General features: G+C 41.1%; 1 protein-coding gene across 17 annotated transcripts in view; it reads left to right on the forward strand.

The window, feature by feature from the left end:
- The window catches only part of Pkp4 (plakophilin 4), a 204,532-nt gene that overhangs the window by 148,910 nt on the left and 36,256 nt on the right, over positions 1-19,366 (forward strand). For 8 of the 17 annotated variants that reach the window (XM_013112630.3, XM_021226564.2, XM_013112624.3 and 5 more), the window contains 6 exons: positions 5,517-5,648; positions 5,748-5,935; positions 8,345-8,894; positions 13,388-13,576; positions 15,026-15,245; positions 17,433-17,480. In XM_013112630.3, the coding sequence (XP_012968084.1) occupies positions 5,517-5,648; positions 5,748-5,935; positions 8,345-8,894; positions 13,388-13,576; positions 15,026-15,245; positions 17,433-17,480 (1,327 nt within the window). The remainder of the gene's footprint in view (positions 1-5,516; positions 5,649-5,747; positions 5,936-8,344; positions 8,895-13,387; positions 13,577-15,025; positions 15,246-17,432; positions 17,481-19,366) is intronic. The other 9 variants (XM_040745384.1, XM_040745377.1, XM_040745382.1 and 6 more) reach the window with 4 other exon arrangements.

The raw sequence follows: 19,366 nt of genomic DNA on the forward strand, positions 1-19,366 counted from the left end.
TGTACTTGATAGCATCTTTCTCCAAAAGAAATGAAATATGTCTGCGAAAAATTATTTAAGAGTGACTTTAAGTACTTAGCTGTATTTCGCCATGGGTCGGTAGCTTTTTACATCACCGTGAATCCCTTAACCTTTGTGGGGAGATGATCTGGGTCTGTAGCCACCTGGCCTCAAATTGTGATATCCTGCCTCAGTTTCCTAAGTGCTAAGGTTATAGTCATGCACTGCCATACCTTGCTCCTTAATTTTTCTTCACCTTTCCCAAATTGAAGCCAAGGCCCATGGCCATTGCAGAGTACTCCGCTGTTAAACTCTGTGTCTGGTCCATTCATTCCCCACTTTATACTTTTTGGGTTTTTTTCCTGCTTTCTTTTTATAGTTACAAAGCATGTGTTCTTCTGTCAGGTAAAACACCTGTGTCTTAATTTCTGCACAGATTAAAAATAGCTAATAAACACTCATTTTGCCATGGTTTTGTATGTAAATCCCTATTCCAACCCCCTCCTGAAATTGTTTTAATGGTTTCATGATCCAGGATAAAATTCAGGAGTTTAAAGCATCTATGGTGAGGTGTCTCTGGTGTCACACAGGACTAGAGAACTTTTCAAGTTTGTCATTGTAGAAGTCAGAGCATCATCGTTGTGTCAGTGAGCAGACACAAAAGTTGTTTCAGTCACGAAATGAGACACAGACATGCAAGCTTTTAGAGTGAACTTCAGGGCGAGCAGTTTCAAGTGAACTAGAAGGTACTTCATCAATGGTTTTCTATTTCCCAGAGCTTTTCATATAGCATTTTCTAGATGAGCAAAATTTCAGGGCTATCATGAATATTTTAAAAATGATATAAATATTCATTAGCTGTTAGTCATAGTGAAGAAAACCAGACTAGAAATAATTGGACTTCAACCCTTTCTCTCGTCTGTACTTCCATTAAAATTCCAGCTTTAAAAGTGTATTATATGTACACAGTAACTTTTAGTTGAGTCAGCAAACTCTTATGTATGTATTTTCAATAGTCTTAAAATATCAGCCTGCCTCCTTTCCATGCATCAGGGAACATTTCTGTGTTCATGTTTCTATCATCCCAAATGTATTTCCAGATGATCTCCTTCTCTCTGTTCCTGGTTGTGTGCTGTAGGGATACATCTTCCAAACCACAAAGTACCATTTGGGTACCAGGCCTTAGTTCCTCTTTCAGAACTTGTTCTGGAACTTTGCTTCTGAGCATTGGGGGCCTCTGAGACATCTGCTTGGAGAAAGTAGACTCCTGCCTCTGAAATCGATTCAGGAATGAGAGGCTCAGGGTCCATAGGGAAGGTCTGTGCTGTTCCTCAGTTTGCGGGCCTGAGTTGGATGAACCCTTAGAAACTGCCGTCTCCTAAACCCTGTAATAACTTGGAAGACAGGGAGAACAGCAAGGAGAACCCAGCCTGAGGTTCCAGCATACTAGGCTGTGAAAGACTAGTTACAGTGCTGTATGTGCCAGAAATCTCCACTGAGCTCTAGGTTCCTGTTTCCATGGTGATTTACACAGTGCAGACCTCCCTCGCCTCATACAGCCTGACAGCGTGACATGTGACTTAACAAAGCAGAACCATTTTAATGACTCCATTCTTTAGTGAACACTTTGTCTAAGCAAATGTTCTGTGTGTTATATGTATGGAGGTGTATATTGCACAAGAGAGAAAATAATCTATTTTGTATCCCATCTTTGACTAAGAACTTCCTGAAATAAATAACATGTCAGCTTTTCATTATCATCCTTAACATGCTTGTATTTTTCATAGATAAAACTTTTCTTAATTAATCACCTTTTTAAAAAAATTAGAGCATTCAGATGAAATTTGACAGGTGGGAAGGGCCATGATTCCATTCTTAGACACAGAAGGAGATTTCATTGTATCTTAAAGAATGTTTACACTCTATATTTGGATACATGCTTTCTTAGAAGATGCTAACTGATGTTTGAAAATGCCCATGAAAACATGTTTGTGATGTCTTTTGAGTAATGTGTTGTTCAGGATGCAGTTAAAGGAAGCACTCAAATGCTGTTCGTCTTTGAAATGTTTGGATTTCTTGTCCTGACCAAATATGCCATTCTAGGTTATAGTACTAGTCATGAGATGGTTCACCCTGCACTTTATGCCTCTGGTTTCTCTGAATTAGCATGGTACCTTCTTCCACGTAAGCTACGTTGTCAAGTAAGATTGCATAAGTAATACATAATTGATAGATACAACCCTCACCATTCCCTAATCAATTAGGAAACTGGTGTTCTGATCATCTGCTGCATTGTGACCGTGACTACATGGTTTCTGTGTGTCTGTATATGCTTTGTAAATGAATAAATGTTCAAAGGAACACGGTGAATAACAGCCATTTAACTCTGTTGTAATGAATCAGAGAAGGCATTGCAGTCCCTTTTGTCTTAATGAATGCTCACTGATGGGCTTCACAGAAGGCGGAAGATGGCTGAGTTGCTGATGCATGGTAGAAAGCGTGATTGATTTACAGGTCATACTAAATAGATCTTTTTATCAAGTTGTCACAACTCTACCGGGCACATTTGCTTAGTGATGGGATACAAAACCTCTTTCCTCTCTTCAGCCAGTTACTTGGCTCTCCTGTTTAGACTCTGCTAGTATGGCAGTGTTGTGTTGGAGTAGTCCAGTTATCTTCCTAGTACCTTTTGCTGTCTGTACTCGACTCCTAGGGTACTGTTTAAAAAACAGAAGAAACAATCAGATGGTAAGAGTTCAAGGGCAAATAGATAATGTTGCTTTTAGGGTAATACTGTTTGATTTACTTTTCTATTTTGTGTGTCTGTGTGTGTTTTCATTTTTTAGTATGACCAGTGTAGAATCACTATACCTATAGTTGTATTTTCTCTCAATTTGCTTAGGTTTTATTTTTATTATATGAGTATTTGTGTGTGCCCGTACATGTGCAGATGTGTTTGTGTGTATGTGGAGGCCAGGACACAGCCTTGTATATCATCCTCAGGAACTGTCCCTCCTTGGAGACAGTCCTCCATTGGCCTGGTGCTCACCAGTTAATAAACTGGCAGGCTGGGGAGCCCCAGGACCCTCCTGTCTCTACCTTCCCAGTGCTATACAGTTACAAGTACACGCTGCCATTCTGACATTCTATGTGGCTTAGGGGATTGAACAGGCCCTCAAGCTTGCAAAGCAAACACTTTTCCAACTGACTGTTTCTCCAGTCTACCATTGAGTTCAATTCTTTTTTTTTCCTCCCATCAGCACTGGGAAATGAACCTATGACTTTGTGCATACTGGGCAATTGCTTGCCCACTGAACTATATCCTAGCCCTGAATGTTTCTCATGTAGAAAGGTTTAGCTACTTGTCTCATAGTTTCTGAGATAATATTCCATTGGCTAAAAAGACAGAGTAGCCCAGATACAATAAAATTTTAAGGTGTGGCTCTCTCTTTTTCTAGGTAATGGCCTGTATAGTTTGGTTTGGCTCTCTATCTGTTTTCCAAGGGTGCCAAATACAAACTTTGTGTGTTTTGGGTTTGCTGAGACATTTCATACTACTTGGTATTTCTAACCCAAATCCTTGATGTATTGGCGTTCTAGGCTTTAACTAACAGTTGTGCTAAGGATACAGCTCAGTGATAAAGCACTGGACTAGCATGTGTGGGGTGCTAAGTTTAGTCTTTGTAACACACACACACACACACACAAAGATGGCATGTATTTCTGGTGTGTGTGTGTGTGTGTGTGTGTGTGTGTGTGTGTGTGTGTGTGTGTGTGTGTGTTTGTAGCCTGGGACTGCAATTGTCTCTCTGGTAGCGTTTTTTGCTTCTTCCCTGTGCCTGCCCAGTTTTCTCTGCCTGAGTGAATGGCCCTTGTGCCCCCTCTGGTTGTTCTGGTTCCCTGTGACTCTCTTTGTGCTAAGGAAGCCTTGACAGCCTCCTTCAGGAATTGCTGTATAACATGTGCAGAACTCTAGAAACTCCTAGTAGAAGATTTACAAATGAATCATGTTATTTCAATGTTAACTCCCGGACGCTGACTTAGATGGTGTTCTACCATCTATCAGAGAGGCCACACATAGCTGAAGTCTTACATTTAAATTCCAGACTTGAGAATTCAGAGCTGTCACAGATTTCTAGCACCTAGGGATGTACTGTCAAATGATGGATCAGAACTCTGGCTGTTAGAAGCCCCGGTGAAGACTGTTAGCATCCCTTCCCACAGGCCAAGAAGCAGAGCTTCAGCTAGAATCTGACATCAAGTTAAAGGCTCAGAATGCACTAGGATTCCGAAGTTCTCCTTTTACTTCATATACACCTCTAGACCGGCTTAACTAGATCAACTTTATTGACTGCATAATAAAGGTAGAGCATGGTACTGTATGAATCTCACCCAGGAAAGGAACGATGCTGGTGCTACTCAGGTTTGTTCAACAGACGTTTACTGAGCACCCACTGAGCACCTGAGGCACTGGAGAGACAACAGCACAAATGATACAAAAGCCTGCTTCCTTGAACTTAGAGATTTTAGTAGACAGACAGTAAGTTTCCTACAGTAGCATATAATAGGTCCCCAGGAAAGAAGGAAGAAATCCAAGTGAAGACATTGAAATCCATAGAGCTATATTCTGAACTCAGAATGGACTCAGAATTAGCTGAAATGTTTGAAAGTGAAGCAGCATTTCTGAAATGTGTATTAGTACCATAAAAGTTAAACCTGAAAAAGAGGATCAAATGGTGATAGTCCAAACACAGAGAAATGTGTGTTCTGTGTCTGAGAGAAAAGAGGGTATCTGAGTGAGGTGCAAAGGTCAGCATGAGCTAAATACAGCATAAAAAAGGTTGGGATGGAGAAGCGGATGAGTTCAAGGTAGCAAATGACACTGTAGAAAATAAAACAAGCTAGAGGAGAGACGGGCTGATTAGAAGGAACAGTTATCAGGCTAGACTTATATATGTTCCTCTGGGACAAACTAAAGGGACAAAGAAGCAGGTAGGTAAGGTGTTAGTGCCTCTGTTACTTGTGAATCAATACCTTGTAGACCTCGTTTGACAGTAAGCAATACAAACATCAGCCCATCTTACCTTCAAAGGTTCATCACTGAGTCTATCCTGAGTACTCGCGGGTTTTGCTTTAAACACTTGAGATCTATATTTCCCCCATAATAATTTGGCCATCATTCTTAGTTTACCTCTGAATATATTTGGAGGAAGTTGTGAGAGATGGGTTTTCCAAAGACGTAATTTTCAGATTTTGACATAATGTTTATACATAATAAGCTAACTTGGGACTTGTAACCAGAACAAACCACATTTATGAAACTGAACAAAGTGTAATAATAAATTGAGTGTGGGGAACACATTCACATAGATATACTTAAAATAACTGTACTATTAAGGTGGGCAGAGCCTTTTAGTAATCTGTGGATTATAGGATGCTATTGACAAATATCTATACCTTTTAGCAAGTTCTTCTGTAATGTCATTAAATTCAACTTTAAACTTATTTTCTTACAGATGTGCCAAATACTGGTGTAAACAAACCTAGAGTTTCTGACACTGTCCATCCCAACAACTATCTCATCAGGACAGAGCAGGAACAAGGGACACTCTACTCGCCAGAACAGACGTCTCTCCATGAAAGTGAGGGTCTGTTGTATTCTATTTTAATCACTAATTTTCTTCTCATATTGAAAGTGAGCCTCAGACATGTATAATGAGGATGTTCCCACTGTTTGATTCTTGCAGGATCATTGGGAAACTCAAGAAGTTCAACACAGATGAATTCTTATTCTGACAGTGGGTACCAGGAAGCAGGGAGTTTCCACAACAACCAAACCGTGAACAAGTCAGACAGTAGACAGCACCCATTCACAGGACCAACAAGTAACCATGTGGTGAGGAATTCGAGAGCCGAAGGACAAACACTGGTTCAGGTAAGCCAGACATCTAGCTATACCCTCTTAGTTATGTAACGGTTAGAGGCATTGCTTACAAAGAGAGAACTAACGCGTGTAACTGAAGGAGTGAAAAACTGCACTTAGATCACTACGTACTGTTGACATTGAACTGTTGAAGATATTTTAAGCATAAAGCCTGAAACTATGTTTGTTTGAATTCATTTCCTCTTTATCATTTTTTATAAGTTCCTAGATGCAGTAGAGCAATTCTTCTGCAAACAAGAAATTTGATACGAGCAGTCCAGAGGAAGTGTCAGGATGGCATGGACTGGCAGAATTCCTGAGGGGCTCCTAATCCTTAGCAATATATTAGCACGAAAATGTGCTGTAGAAAGTCCCAGAGGACAGAAAACCATTCTCCACCTCCAAAAGATGAGATCTACTCTATTCTAAGCAAAAGTGTTCACTTTCACTACAGCTGAAAGGGTGTTTATAGAGCCATTGTGCAGAGGCATATCCATGCTGTTAAGTTAGGACTTAGTTAATAGGCAAAAATACAATATTGCATGCATGTTTCTGAACACTCCTTTGCTTCCTTATGGCTACTTAATTCACATCATGTCATCAGTTGGATGGCTACCGTGTTCCTCATAAGGCAACCCAGGAAACACTGCAGGACACAGCACAGAGGGCCAGCTTCCCAGTGCTACAGGAAAGTGGTGGTTTATAGTGGTGGGCATTTTTGCTCATCGATTTAGGAAAAGTTAAGTGTGTGACTTTTAAGTTTAAAGAGAACTCTTAGCCCTGTAGCCAGCTACGTGAGGCTGTTTTCCCAGCCTGCGTACTATCCATGCATATCCTTGTCGACAGGTAGAGGTGTGTGGTGACGTTGGAGGCAGTCCACACTGAGCAGCTCTGGATGTCCATCTGCTTTGGTGGGTCTCCACACCAGCTGCCCTCTAGTCTTACATTTGTATAATTACCTTAGCTATAATTTTATCCTTAGGCATGATCATGCCATTTTTAAAAAGTAAAAGCTTGTACTAAGTTGATTTCGTCCCTAATGCTGAAAGGTTGTATTCAAAGTAGGTCTCCCGGACTTAATTTGCATGTAGTCTGGACAGCATCCCTATCTAGCCATGTAAGCTGGATGTTATTCCATTTGTCAGGGCATTGCTGACACTGTTAGCATCCAAACATACACTCGACCTCTCCAGCTGTACACTAGCTCTGTAAGCCCTGGCCTCCTGCCTTGTTTAGTTACCACATTCTTCCCTTCCCACATCCCCTTAGCACCACCTCTGCTGTCCCCAGAGTGTTGAAGTTGAACCCACCTGAGCTGTTTCAGTGGCCAGCTTGCCTCATGACTATGAGGCTGCGAAAGCCTCACGCCATCCCTACTTCCTCCCTCACTATCACAACTACAAGTGGGTAGAGGTAGATGGTAGCTGCACCCCGAAAATGACCAATAGGGCCCATCGTCCAGAGCCCTAAGGCCTGTTTTCATCCCCGACCTGCCTGCCTTTTCCCTCACCGCTCAGCCAGTTCTCCGTCCAATCTTCATTGTTGCACAGCATCAAGGAAGGTACCCGATACCCTTTGTGAGAAAGTCTACAGATTCATAGCACACACTATTCCATGGCAGAAGTGTTCATTTCCCATTCCGGTCTTTACCAGCTGGCTAAGTCCAAGAAAGCCAACAAAAGCTTAGAGCATCCCTTCTACTGGGACATATTCTTGGGTATCTCATTGGCATGTCTTTAAATACACCAGTTAAACTACAACTAAGGGCTCATAAATCAGCTGAGGTCAAAAGAAAGTAGAGCTAAGGATTTGGCTAGGACACCTGTCTGTCCAGGCTCCTCCTTGAACTAAATTATTAGGGAAGACCTGGACCCAGGCACTATCCAAATGTTCATATATTAGACACTGGAAAAAACACATCCCATGAGTTAACAGAGCCAATCCATTAAGGCCAGCTGTCCATAAATACTCCTCAGCTACATTTAGACTAAGAAATGAAATAAATTCATTTTCTGTTTTCTGCAAAAAGCATTCCCTTGGACACAGTTTGACTTGCAGGGAATGATGCAAGCACATGGCCCCAGGGCCTTCTTGTTCACAAGTCATTTGCAGTACTCGGAGGTAAAGCATTTCATATGTCGGAAAATGCAGACAGGCAACAGTGAAAAACAAAGACCCAAAAAGAGCTATTAAATGTCTTCGGATTTCTTCTGATGACTGGCTTTAGTGTTCAAATTACATCTCCAAAAAAAAGCAGAAGCAAAAGCTGAGATCTTACTCTAAACCTCAATGCAGAGAGCAAGCCAGGTGCCTGGGATCATGGGTCACTTTCTGTGTGAGCTATGTGCGTTTTTATTTCTGTGATGACGATGGACACAAAACCCTGGATAAACCCGTTCTCTTTTCTCCCCCTCTCATCAGCCATCAGTAGCCAATCGGGCCATGCGAAGAGTTAGTTCAGTTCCATCTAGAGCACAGTCTCCTTCTTATGTCACCAGCACAGGCGTGTCTCCTTCAAGGGGGTCACTGAGAACTTCTCTGGGTAGTGGATTTGGCTCTCCGTCAGTGACCGACTCCCGACCTCTGAACCCCAGTGCTTACTCCTCCACCACGCTCCCTGCTCAGCGGGCCGCCTCTCCATACTCACAGAGACCCGCCTCCCCGACAGCTGTGCGCCGGGTGGGGTCTGTCACCTCCCGACAGACCTCCAATCCTAACGGACCAGCCCCTCAATACCAGACCACCACCAGGGTGGGGTCTCCACTGACCCTGACAGATGCCCAGACTCGAGTAGCTTCCCCATCCCAAGGCCAAGTGGGGTCGTCCTCCCCCAAACGCTCGGGGATGACTGCTGTACCACAGCATCTGGGACCTTCATTGCAAAGGACTGTTCATGACATGGACCAATTCGGGCAGCCGCAGTACGACATTTATGAGAGGATGGTTCCACCACGGCCTGACAGCCTGACAGGTGAGGATGGGTGGCAGCGTTGTACAAAGCCCAGGGTGTGAGTCCTCCCAGGCTCACCTGGACATGGTGGTCACTGGGGAAAGGCCTGGTAGTTTTATTTGAAAAGTTATTATGAATTTAAGGTTAAGCTTTAGTTCTTTTATGTACAAAACTGTATAATATATAAACAGAACTCCTTTGTAAGGCATCTAATTTTTCCCCTCAAAATATTATGGTACATAAAGTGTGATTGTATGTATGTGTGTGTTTATGTGTGCACACACACACCGAGTTTTAAAAGAACTGATTGGATCCGTAAACTCTTTATTAGTGTTATACCCTAATGGAGGGCTGGTTTTGAACATCTGGGATTACCTGCATGCACCCTCATGATATATTGCTATATCATGATGTGGTGATGTATTACAATGGGGGATCAGAACACACTTTAATGTTTGAATTTTTCATAAGGAATGCTATAGTTGTGTGTGCTAGAATGTGAACCTCATACCCTACTGTCTTGACTTGGGCACCTGATGGGAAATGAACAAAGCCCTTAGGATTCTTTTAAACGCCATTTGGGTTAAATTAGAAAGACACCAGCTTCCTGGCATTCTGGCATTATATCCATCCCCCTTTAGGGGATTTTCATAGAAGATTTTCTGTATTCCATAATGACCTTGTTATTGTTAGAAAAGGAATTTTTTCTTTGAAACACCCATGTTTAGGGCTGAGGATGCTGGGTGGCGGTAGAGTGCTTGCCTCATCCTGTACGAAGTCTTGGGTTTGATCCGAGGTGTTGCCAGAAAGAAATTTTAAAACCAAATTTTATACAGAGTGGTAGAATTGAAAACGATACAAGAAAGGTTGAGATAAAGAGCAGAAGTCTCTAGGTCCTTCTCCGCCCCCACCAAGTCACATATGTGTGGCATAAGAGAAGAGCGTGTTTCATGGGGAGTATTCTATCATACATGTCTTCTGGGTCTGAGAGCTCACACTCTTTCTACGAGATGCACAACACTCCTTTATATTTGTGGTGAGGTTTATTAACTGCTTCCACATTGTCTGTTATCTTCAGCTACCAGAAACACATGCTTTCATATAAAGAAGTGAAGTATTGATCTACTGGTCAAAGCTCAATTGCTCTATCAAAGTATGTGCATATTTACCTTGAAAGAGTCTGTCAGGTTGACCTACAAAAAAGCATCGTGCATTTGTATTTTTTGACCTGTATGTAATTTGAGTTTGCCTTATACTGTCGCTGTCACCTCGAATGGCCAATCTGGTGGGTAAGACTCTATAACTGGGGCCATTACTAGGTTATGACTAAGTTTATGTTTATTGTCCATTTTATCATAAAAACATAGTCTCTGGTCTTCTGTAATTTTTACAGTGTATAAGAAGTTTTACACTTGCAATAAGTTACATTGTTTCTCCATTGTACTTCTTGCTACTTTGCTTTGGGGGCTTTTTATTAAATTTTTAAGATTTTTTTTGAGGATAAAATTAATATATTTTATCATGTAGACTCTAGAAAATGTGAAACCTTTGTAAGCTTTTTCTAATTTAACAAATTCTCATGAAACATTTCTGGTGAAACTGGATTTGAGCTCAGAAGAATTCCTAGTTGTGAAATGACCTGCTTTATCATTCTGCCATCAGAGGGTATGGTTGACTTAAGTGTTTTCTGCAGACTTCTGAAAATCATGCAACCAAGTCATGTTGGAAGCAATTAGGAAGTGCCCAAAACTTGTGCTCCCCTGTGTTTGTGTAGAAGAGCCATGCAGATAGAAAGTGGTGTGTGTGTGTGTGTGTGTGTGTGCGTGCGCGCGTGTGTGTGTAAAGCACATGTGTAAGAATCAGCCTTTTGTTGCTGAGTTTGCTGGAAATAACTATAGACTTTTGAGTGAAACTAAGGATTCTCAGGAAGATTTTTGTTTTCTGTCTGCCTGACCACTTATTCTAAATGTGACCCTAATTTATGGATTCATTTGGTGATTGTAAATTTGTTGTTGTTGTTGTTGTTATTTTGCTTTGAATACAGTGTCTCTGCATAGCACTGGTTAACCTGGAACTCACCATGTAGACCAGGCTGACCTCAAACTTATAGAGATCCACCTGCTTCTGCCTCCCAAGTGCTGGGATTAAAGGCTTGTGCCACCATGTCTAGCTGTGGTTGTAATTTAATTGATGTCATAATATGTATAAAAACATATTTCGTACCACAGAAAAAATATATATGGCCCCAAACACTTATTTTGGTATAATTATGTAATGTCTGGAGAATTTTTTAAAAAAATAATCGATGCTTGAAAGATAAATTTTGTTTGTTTTAAATGCAAATTTTGAGTCACATGGAATCATCATTGTAATAAGTAAACAAATTTGTTTGTGGGATTGCACGTAGAAACTTGAGATTGAGTAAATAGTACTGTAGAGTATCCAGTCTCTCTATCATTGTCCTTGAAGCATGGTTGTCATCATTGTAGGACATACATACTTATCTTTGGGCTCTTAGCTTTGCAGTGACACCACTTGGCTAGATGATAGCCCAGCTACAATACTGTTTGAACCTGTGTACTTTATTTTAGTATGTAGAGGACCCAGTATACTCACAGTTGTTCACTTTTCCTCTTTCTATGCCATGTTGTAGGTACCTACTAGGGTAGGCAGTAATCACTTGCTGTAGAGCTTTGCGTGTTTAAAAACTCTTGTAACCGTCCGTACTAAGCAGCATGTATTTAGGCTCATGGGGGGAGGGTGTCTGTCTGTCTGTCTGTCTGTCTACGTACTCATTGTAGCATGTGTGTAGAGGCCAGAGGACAGTGGTTGGGTTCACTTCTCTCCTTACCATGCAGATGCTAGGGATTGAATCCTACAGGCTGCATTGCCCTTGCGCATTGAGTCATCTCAGTGGCCCACTCTGCTTGCTTTTACTGTGATTTGATTAAGAGGTGGGAACGATCTTTTTTATAAAGCAAATATATACTGACTTCTTTTGCTTATACTTGGAAGGGAACCTTAGTTAATATTCCTAACGAAGTGATAGGTTTTACTTACTAATAGTGACATATCACAAACATGTGATCAGAATAATATGAAATGCACTGATTTAATTTACAAAAACAAAATGTGTATGTTTGAAATCCCCTTTCTATCATGAGCCCCATCTGTAAACATTGCAATCTGAATCAAAATATTTTAAATCATCTAATGTTAAATAGTACCTTTTCATTTTTCCTTTTACTAGAAAGATGGTAAATGAGAGTGCTGAGTTCCTGTAAGAATGAGTTTGGTTTTTATTTTGTTTTGCTTTTTAAGAAAGGAAAACAAAGAGATCACAAATAGTAAACCAGTATTTCATATTGTTACTAGTTTGCTGATATTAGTGCTGTTAACTTCCCATTAATTTTCCCATATAAACCATATGTGAGTTAATAGATTTCAAACAGTTCTTACACATCAGCCTTTACTGATAAGCATGTTATGTAGATAGTGTCTCGGGCTTTGGGATATAGCGATGTGAAGCACAGTAGGCTCTGCCTGTTGGTGAGATGGGGCATGCCTGCGGGCGGCATAAGAGGGATCACGCTGGCTCCCTTCATGCAGGCTACAGCAAGAGATGGTGCCAGTCTGTGTTGTTTCTGTACAAACATAGGGTATGCCTATACAAACTAAGCTGATGACATCAGCATGTGCTATATAGTCTCTTGGGAACTCCGATGGACAGTCCATCACTGACTACGATGTCAACTGTGGGATACCTGATGCTATATCAGATGGCCATCATTGCCGAAGGGGACATTCTCTATATGGTCACTCTCATAAAGAAACCCACAGTTGGAGAGTCAGTTTTAGCAAATCAAGAAATAAAATTTCATTAGGATATTAATATCTCTCTTGCTACCAAGAAAGTTGTTTTGTTTTAAAAAAAAAGGGGGGGGGGGAAAAGACACACACACACACAGTACTTAGAGTCCCTTTCACACCAGGTCCTCCTCCCTGTAGAACAGCAGCTCTCAACTTGTGGGTCTGTTTGGGGGGTCACATATCAGGTATTTACATTATAAATCATAACAGTAGCAAAGTTACAGTTATGAAGTAGTAACAAAATAGTTTTATGGTTGGGGTCACTATAACATGAGGAACTGTATTAAAGGGTAACAGCATTAGGAAGGTTGAGAACCACTGCTGTAAAACTCCAGTAGTTTTCATCTTCAGACCTAACACTTGTCTTGTTGGTTGGGACTTGAATTGGGGTATATGATTTTTTTTTTAAGTTCATGTGCATTGGTGTTTTGCCTGCATGTCTGTCTGTCTGAGGGCCTCAGATCCCCTGAAATCAGCGTTAAAGACAGTTGTGATCTGTCGTGTGGGTGCAGGAAATTAAACCCAGGTCCTCTGGAAGAGCAGCTAGTGCTCTTAACCACTGCGCCATCTCTCCAGCCCGGGGTATATGATTTAACCTCACTGTGAGTTCCTCGGTTTTGATGGTACCATGTTCCTACCTTTAGGCTTACGGAGTTCCTATGCCAGCCAGCACAGTCAGCTTGGGCAAGAGCTTCGTTCAGCTGTGTCTCCTGACCTGCATATCACTCCTATATATGAAGGGAGGACCTACTACAGCCCAGTGTACCGCAGCCCAAACCATGGAACTGTGGAACTCCAAGGATCGCAGACAGCATTGTACCGCACAGGCTCAGGTGGGCCCTGCTCAGCTGCCTTCCTGATTTCTCTAGCCCAACAGGAGAGGGGTTTTACTGAGGTTGGGTTCTCCATTAGAAAGAAATGTGTTACCCACTTAGTTGTCAGATAAGCGGCTGTGACAGAAAATCAATGAACAGTAAAACAAAAGTTCATTTAATACATACTTAGGGGTAATATATTTTTACCGTGGTGTATGCTAATCAGTGAAGGTAGTGATTATGCTGTTAATTTAGGGATAAATTTGGAAGCTGTCAATATGATTCTCTCAGGTTAGACGCATATCAGACAAAGAAAGGCAACTCTATTTCTTTGTGACGTTTGTTGCCTGAACCAGGTGTTGAAATGATCCAGGTGAGTGACTTGATGACTGATCTAGCTGGCCTGGAGGTGAAGTTGATTTGGCTTCCCTCTTTTTTGCAGTGTTGGTTTCCCCAGACTACTCACATCTATGTTATGGCAGAGACACTCAAACCTGAACAGAATGCAGTCAGAACCTGTATAGACAGGTTACTGAGCCTCACAGCAGTGCACCACAAGGTTTATCTTTGTCCTACACCTCAAGGTCTGCTAACCTGGAAGCTACAGTCCTTGTGGGGTGCTCTGCCAGAAGGTGCCGTGGGGCTGCTTTGGCAAAGTGTCAAAGGCACCTGGTAGTATCCAAAAACGCCAAATCTTACAGACTCATAATATGCACACGCAAGTCCAGCCAGCAGTGATGATCCTTCACAGGCTCACAGCAGGGAGACCCCTCCCAAACCATTAGCAAAGGAAAGGCACCATTTCACCGGAAATGGAAAGTTCGGCCTACCAAAGAGGTTTCCTTTTGATAGCATTAGTGGAGAAATGGTCATTAGTTCTTAGGCTCTTAGGCTGGGATTCTATGAGAGGACTGAGAAAAGGTGAACAACCATTCTGGTTGCAGAAAGACCCTTGGTACAGCAATGGCAGGGACACCTCTTTGATTATTAGGGGAGAAGTGTCCAGGGCAGCACACAGTTGCTGTGTGCATAACATCATTTCTGGGAGAAGCCGTAGAATTAAAATTGACTTTTCATGTGACATAGATTTGTTTTTCTAGTCTTTACCAAGAACCATAGTTATAGAAGTAAAGTAGGATGTTTAAAAACTTGTAAAAATCTTGTTTTTAGTCACTAAATTAAAATTATAACATGATACCATTCATTTCTGAGATTTATTTCATGTACTTTTACTGGAGTTTTAAGTTCCTAAATCTTAATATAAGGAAGCCTATAAGCGAACTCCGAGTTCCACTGTCTCTTTTCCAGGTACCTCTTTTAGTGCTAGTAAGCTAGGTTTATGAAATCTAAAAATAAACAGTTGATATAATTGCCAAATGTTTAATCAAAATAAAAAACATTGTGTATTTGAAAAGTGCAACTCTGTGGAGAACATACTTAACCATTCTCAAAATGCTGACTTCATAGTAGGTATTGGAAATCTACAAAGGACATCCAGTCAACGAAGCACCCTTACATACCAAAGAAACAATTATGCTCTGAACACAGCAGCTACCTATGCGGAGCCCTACAGGCCAATACAGTACCGAGTCCAAGAGTGCAATTACAACAGGCTGCAGCACACAGGGCCAGCTGATGATGGTGCCACGAGATCCCCATCAGTAGACAGCATTCAGAAGGACCCCAGGCAAGTACCAGGGGGCCTCTGCAGGATGCTCCAGATCACACTGACAGTGTCCACTGTTGTGTTTTTTTAACCTGTCGAGTCTGTGGTAATATCAGTAACTCCTTGTCTCTATTACATCCACCTGTGTGGGTCATTGAGGATGACTTCATGTCTTAAAGCTGGGTCGCTTCTTTCCATGCGTTAATTGACTTAGAGAACACACAGGTGTGTTGGATTATATGAAGCATTCATCATGCAGGTTCTTTACTCAGGTGGCTACCTAGAAGGGCCTGACAAAAGACTGAAGGATCATCCCCCTCCCCCTTTTGCCTACCTGATTTAGACCATTCATAGTAAATATGAATTAGATAAGATGTGCACATCTCCAGTTGCATTAGTCAGTCAGTGCTATGCAGAGCTTGTATTAATAAGGTCCTTTGCAAAGCTTTGTGCCATTTAGGAGAAGATAGCATGCAAGACATTCTCATCTCACAGGCCAAACACATTTGACAGATAATAGGCATGTATTCTTGTTTTATTATGTTTGGCCACATATATGACATTTTCCAAGGTAAATATGAGCCACTTGGTACTTGATTGAGTCTGAAAACTTGGTCTCTTTAGTGAAATCCATTTAAAATATTCAGAAAATATGTTTCAAAGCTAGAAAATTCTTATTTCTAAAAGAATGGAATCATTACTAAGTTTTAAGCAACTTTGGTATTATTTTAAGCCGTATATTATTAGCGAGATTTCATTCACTCTTCGCCCACAGTTGTTTCACTGGGAAGTTGTTATAATTATCTACTTGGATTTAACAGCCCACCAGCTTATTCTAGTGATTATGAACCAAAATTAGTGAGGTCACTAAATAGAATAAGTACGGTGCTTTAGATGGTGGGAAACCACTGATGCATTGAAGCCACTTTATGAGTTTGCTTTTATGCCTAAAATTCTTTGGGGCTTAGGCATGCAATTTGTTTTTGTAGTCTTAGTTTGCCACTTGGCACTATTGTAAGGATTTTTCAAAAAGAACTATATAATTGTCAAAAATATTCTTATTTCATTTTCTAAAATCTCACGACAAAATTCTATGGTGCCCAACATATGCAAAATTTCCCAAAGGTATTCTGAATTCAAGGTGATTTGATCCCCTAGCTGGACCTGCAAGATAGTAATAACTGCCTATAAGAGCAACGAAGTGTGATTAGAGTTTCAAGTTGAAGATGCACCCCTGAAGACTTCAGCTTTGACCTCTAATATAAATTGATTCACTATAAACAAGAATTTCATGTATGGTAATGTACTTTTCCTATTCATGCTATGGTAATTTCATAGTCTAATGCATAAACTATTACAGCGAGCTTTGATTATGTGCAACTTCACTGATAATGGCATTCATAAGATGAGGAGACAGACGGTCATCCTACAGTAACAGCCACGTTTACTGTAGCTGACCCTGGATGCAGATGAAGACTGCATATCCAGATGAGAGACAATTGCTAGTCCTCAGTTGTGAAAATAACAACTTTCACGGTTTTATTCACCTCAAACTCTCCTCTTACTACATAATTAGCTGGTGAATTCTCTGTGAGGCTGCAAGTTACTGATGTTTACAATATAAAAGGGCATCTATAAGAACTTTGCTTTTTAGGTTTGGTTTTGTGTTTTGTTTTATGGTTTTGTTTGGTTGTTTTGTCTTCTGGGGCAGGCTTTTGCTGTAAAGTTCAGGCTGGCTACTTGATCTTATCTTATCGCTTCCTGCCAGGGTTATAGTTGCCCACCACAGGCCCCACTGCGGCTTTAAAAAAAAAAAAAAAAAGGCTTGGCAACTAAAGTTATTATTTATAGAAATGTTTTCTCTGCACAGACCAGTGTGAGAACATCTCTTATAGAAGGTGACAGAAGACATGCTCCTTCAGTGCAGGCTTCTGCTTGGCAGCGGGCCCTTTGTCTACCCCCTGACCTTTATGTCACTGTCACGTGCATTTGAACATCCATAATATGCAGTATTCTTATTGCTGAAAATGGTCACTTTGAAGGAAATGAAAAGAAATAAAAACAAACATTTTAAGTCTCCGTCAGTCTCACATCCATTAGCTTGAAGAATTTGGTTTGAGTTCTTTCAGCCTCAGTTTATCTTCAATGTTTTTGTCTCACATTTCAGGGTATTCAAGATTTACGAATGTGATTTTTCTTTTCTTTCAGTATTTTAAAAGGTGTTATTCATTGTCTTCAGACATCTGTTGTCTTTTGGTGAGAAATAAGAAATGATTTGTATTTTTCTCATCGTGTAATGAACTTCCTCTCACCCTCCTGTTGCTCTCCTCTGCTTCCAGCATTCACTATGATGAGCTAAAGTGTGGGTCTCTGCATTTGACGTGGTTGGGGCTTGGAAATTCTTTGAATGTAGATTGATGGGTTTGCCAAAATTAGAAAAAAAAATCAGCTTTTAGTTCTTTAAATTCTTTTCTGCACTAAACTCCCCCTTCTTCTGGGACTCTAATTACACGCAGTATAGTCACATTGTGATCACGAGTGTTAGTAAGCTTCCTCAGTCACATCGCTTCTAGGGGTCTGTCTTCAAACGTAGCCAGCTGTTTACTGTCGCCTGATATCTGTCTGGCCTACGCATTGATTGCTGTTTTGTTTTTAATTTCAAATACTTGAAGTTTTTCTTTTTTAATCAACCTGCTTCTTTTTCTGTAATTTTCTTTTCTCTGGTAAGAGTTCCATCTACTCGCTCATTCTGTTATGTCTTCGTGTTTGTTTGGTGTGGTCTGGCTTTTGTGACAAGGCCTCACTGGGATCTCAGGGCTCCCCCACCATGCCCAGCCTCTCTTTGCTTTTCTTGAGTACCCCTGGAGTTATTTCAAGTACTTCTTCTGAAAAGTCCAGGGTCAGGGCTGCCTCTGGTCCTCTTTCTGCTCTTGCCTTTTGCCACCCATCTGCTGTCTATCTGCTGGCTGTTGTGAACAAGGGAACCTGGATTAGATGATCTGCGACAGCAATAAGTTTCTTACTGCAGATAACCAAGTGACCAGCAGATGCTTTTGACACTGCCAGCACTGATTTTGCCCTTTGAAAAGTCAATTTCAGATGTGTTTCAGCCCTATAATATTTACCTTATTCTGTGGCATGGTCCTTGCTGCTCAAGTATAAGCCTCAGTGGGCTGATGACTTCAATTCTGAGGTACTCACATTTGTACTCCATCAAGTCTGGAGTCCGGTATCACCTACTATGTGATAGTAGCCGCTGCCCCGGCCAGTCCTGTTTGAGTGCTCTGCACTTGTACCGCCTTCCCTTCAATGTACCGGCTATACCTTCTAACCTATTTACCACCAGCAAATTCCAGTTCTCCATTCCTGTCGGTCCTCATCCCTACCCCCAACCCCGTGTAATAAATCCATCCTGTACTCTTTTAGCCTCAGCCTTTTGCATTATGGTGTAGAAAATGCCCCTAAGCAGAAAGCCAGGTAGAGATGGGATTTCTAGGGTAATTGCCTCCTCTCAGAGATTTCATTTTTGGGTTACCCATCCATGGACTATAAACAGTTCCCTCACACATTTACCTCAGTTTGGGTGTTTTGTTTTTTGTTTGTTTGTTTGTTTTATTAGTTTTTCTTTTTGTAGTTTATGGAACATCAAAATACAGAACCATAGCTAAAAAGTCTAGGCTTAGGCTGTAGTTAAGCAAATGTTGCAGTGACTCCATGCAGTTAGCTTGGAAACTGGTAGCAGTTTTCCCAGAGTAAATTTCTGCTCATCTTAAGTCAAGAGTAATGTTGATGCCAACCATTGCCCTGGTCTGCTGAAAGCTATTCTTCTGCTGTCTGGTCCCCCTAGCTCCCAGGTATGTCAGGAAATTTTAACCATCACTGTAACACCTAAAGAGGAAAAAATGTATGTTTGCAGTACATTGTGAGTTATCAGAAAGGATTACTGGCTCTCTGTCTCTGTCAGTTACAACACAGTAGACGTTACATGGTTAACCAGAAATGGGTAGCACAGTTGAATATAGAAAACAGAGGCTATTACACAATATGTCCCTCCTTGGAAAACTTTGTTTTTCAGAGGTGAATGTTAATGACTATACACCACCACGCTTAGCCATTAGAGCCATTCCCATAAGCATGTAGAG

This window comes from Mesocricetus auratus, unplaced genomic scaffold (genome assembly GCF_017639785.1).
Source record: "Mesocricetus auratus isolate SY011 unplaced genomic scaffold, BCM_Maur_2.0 Super-Scaffold_100004, whole genome shotgun sequence".
NCBI lineage: Eukaryota > Metazoa > Chordata > Mammalia > Rodentia > Cricetidae > Mesocricetus > Mesocricetus auratus.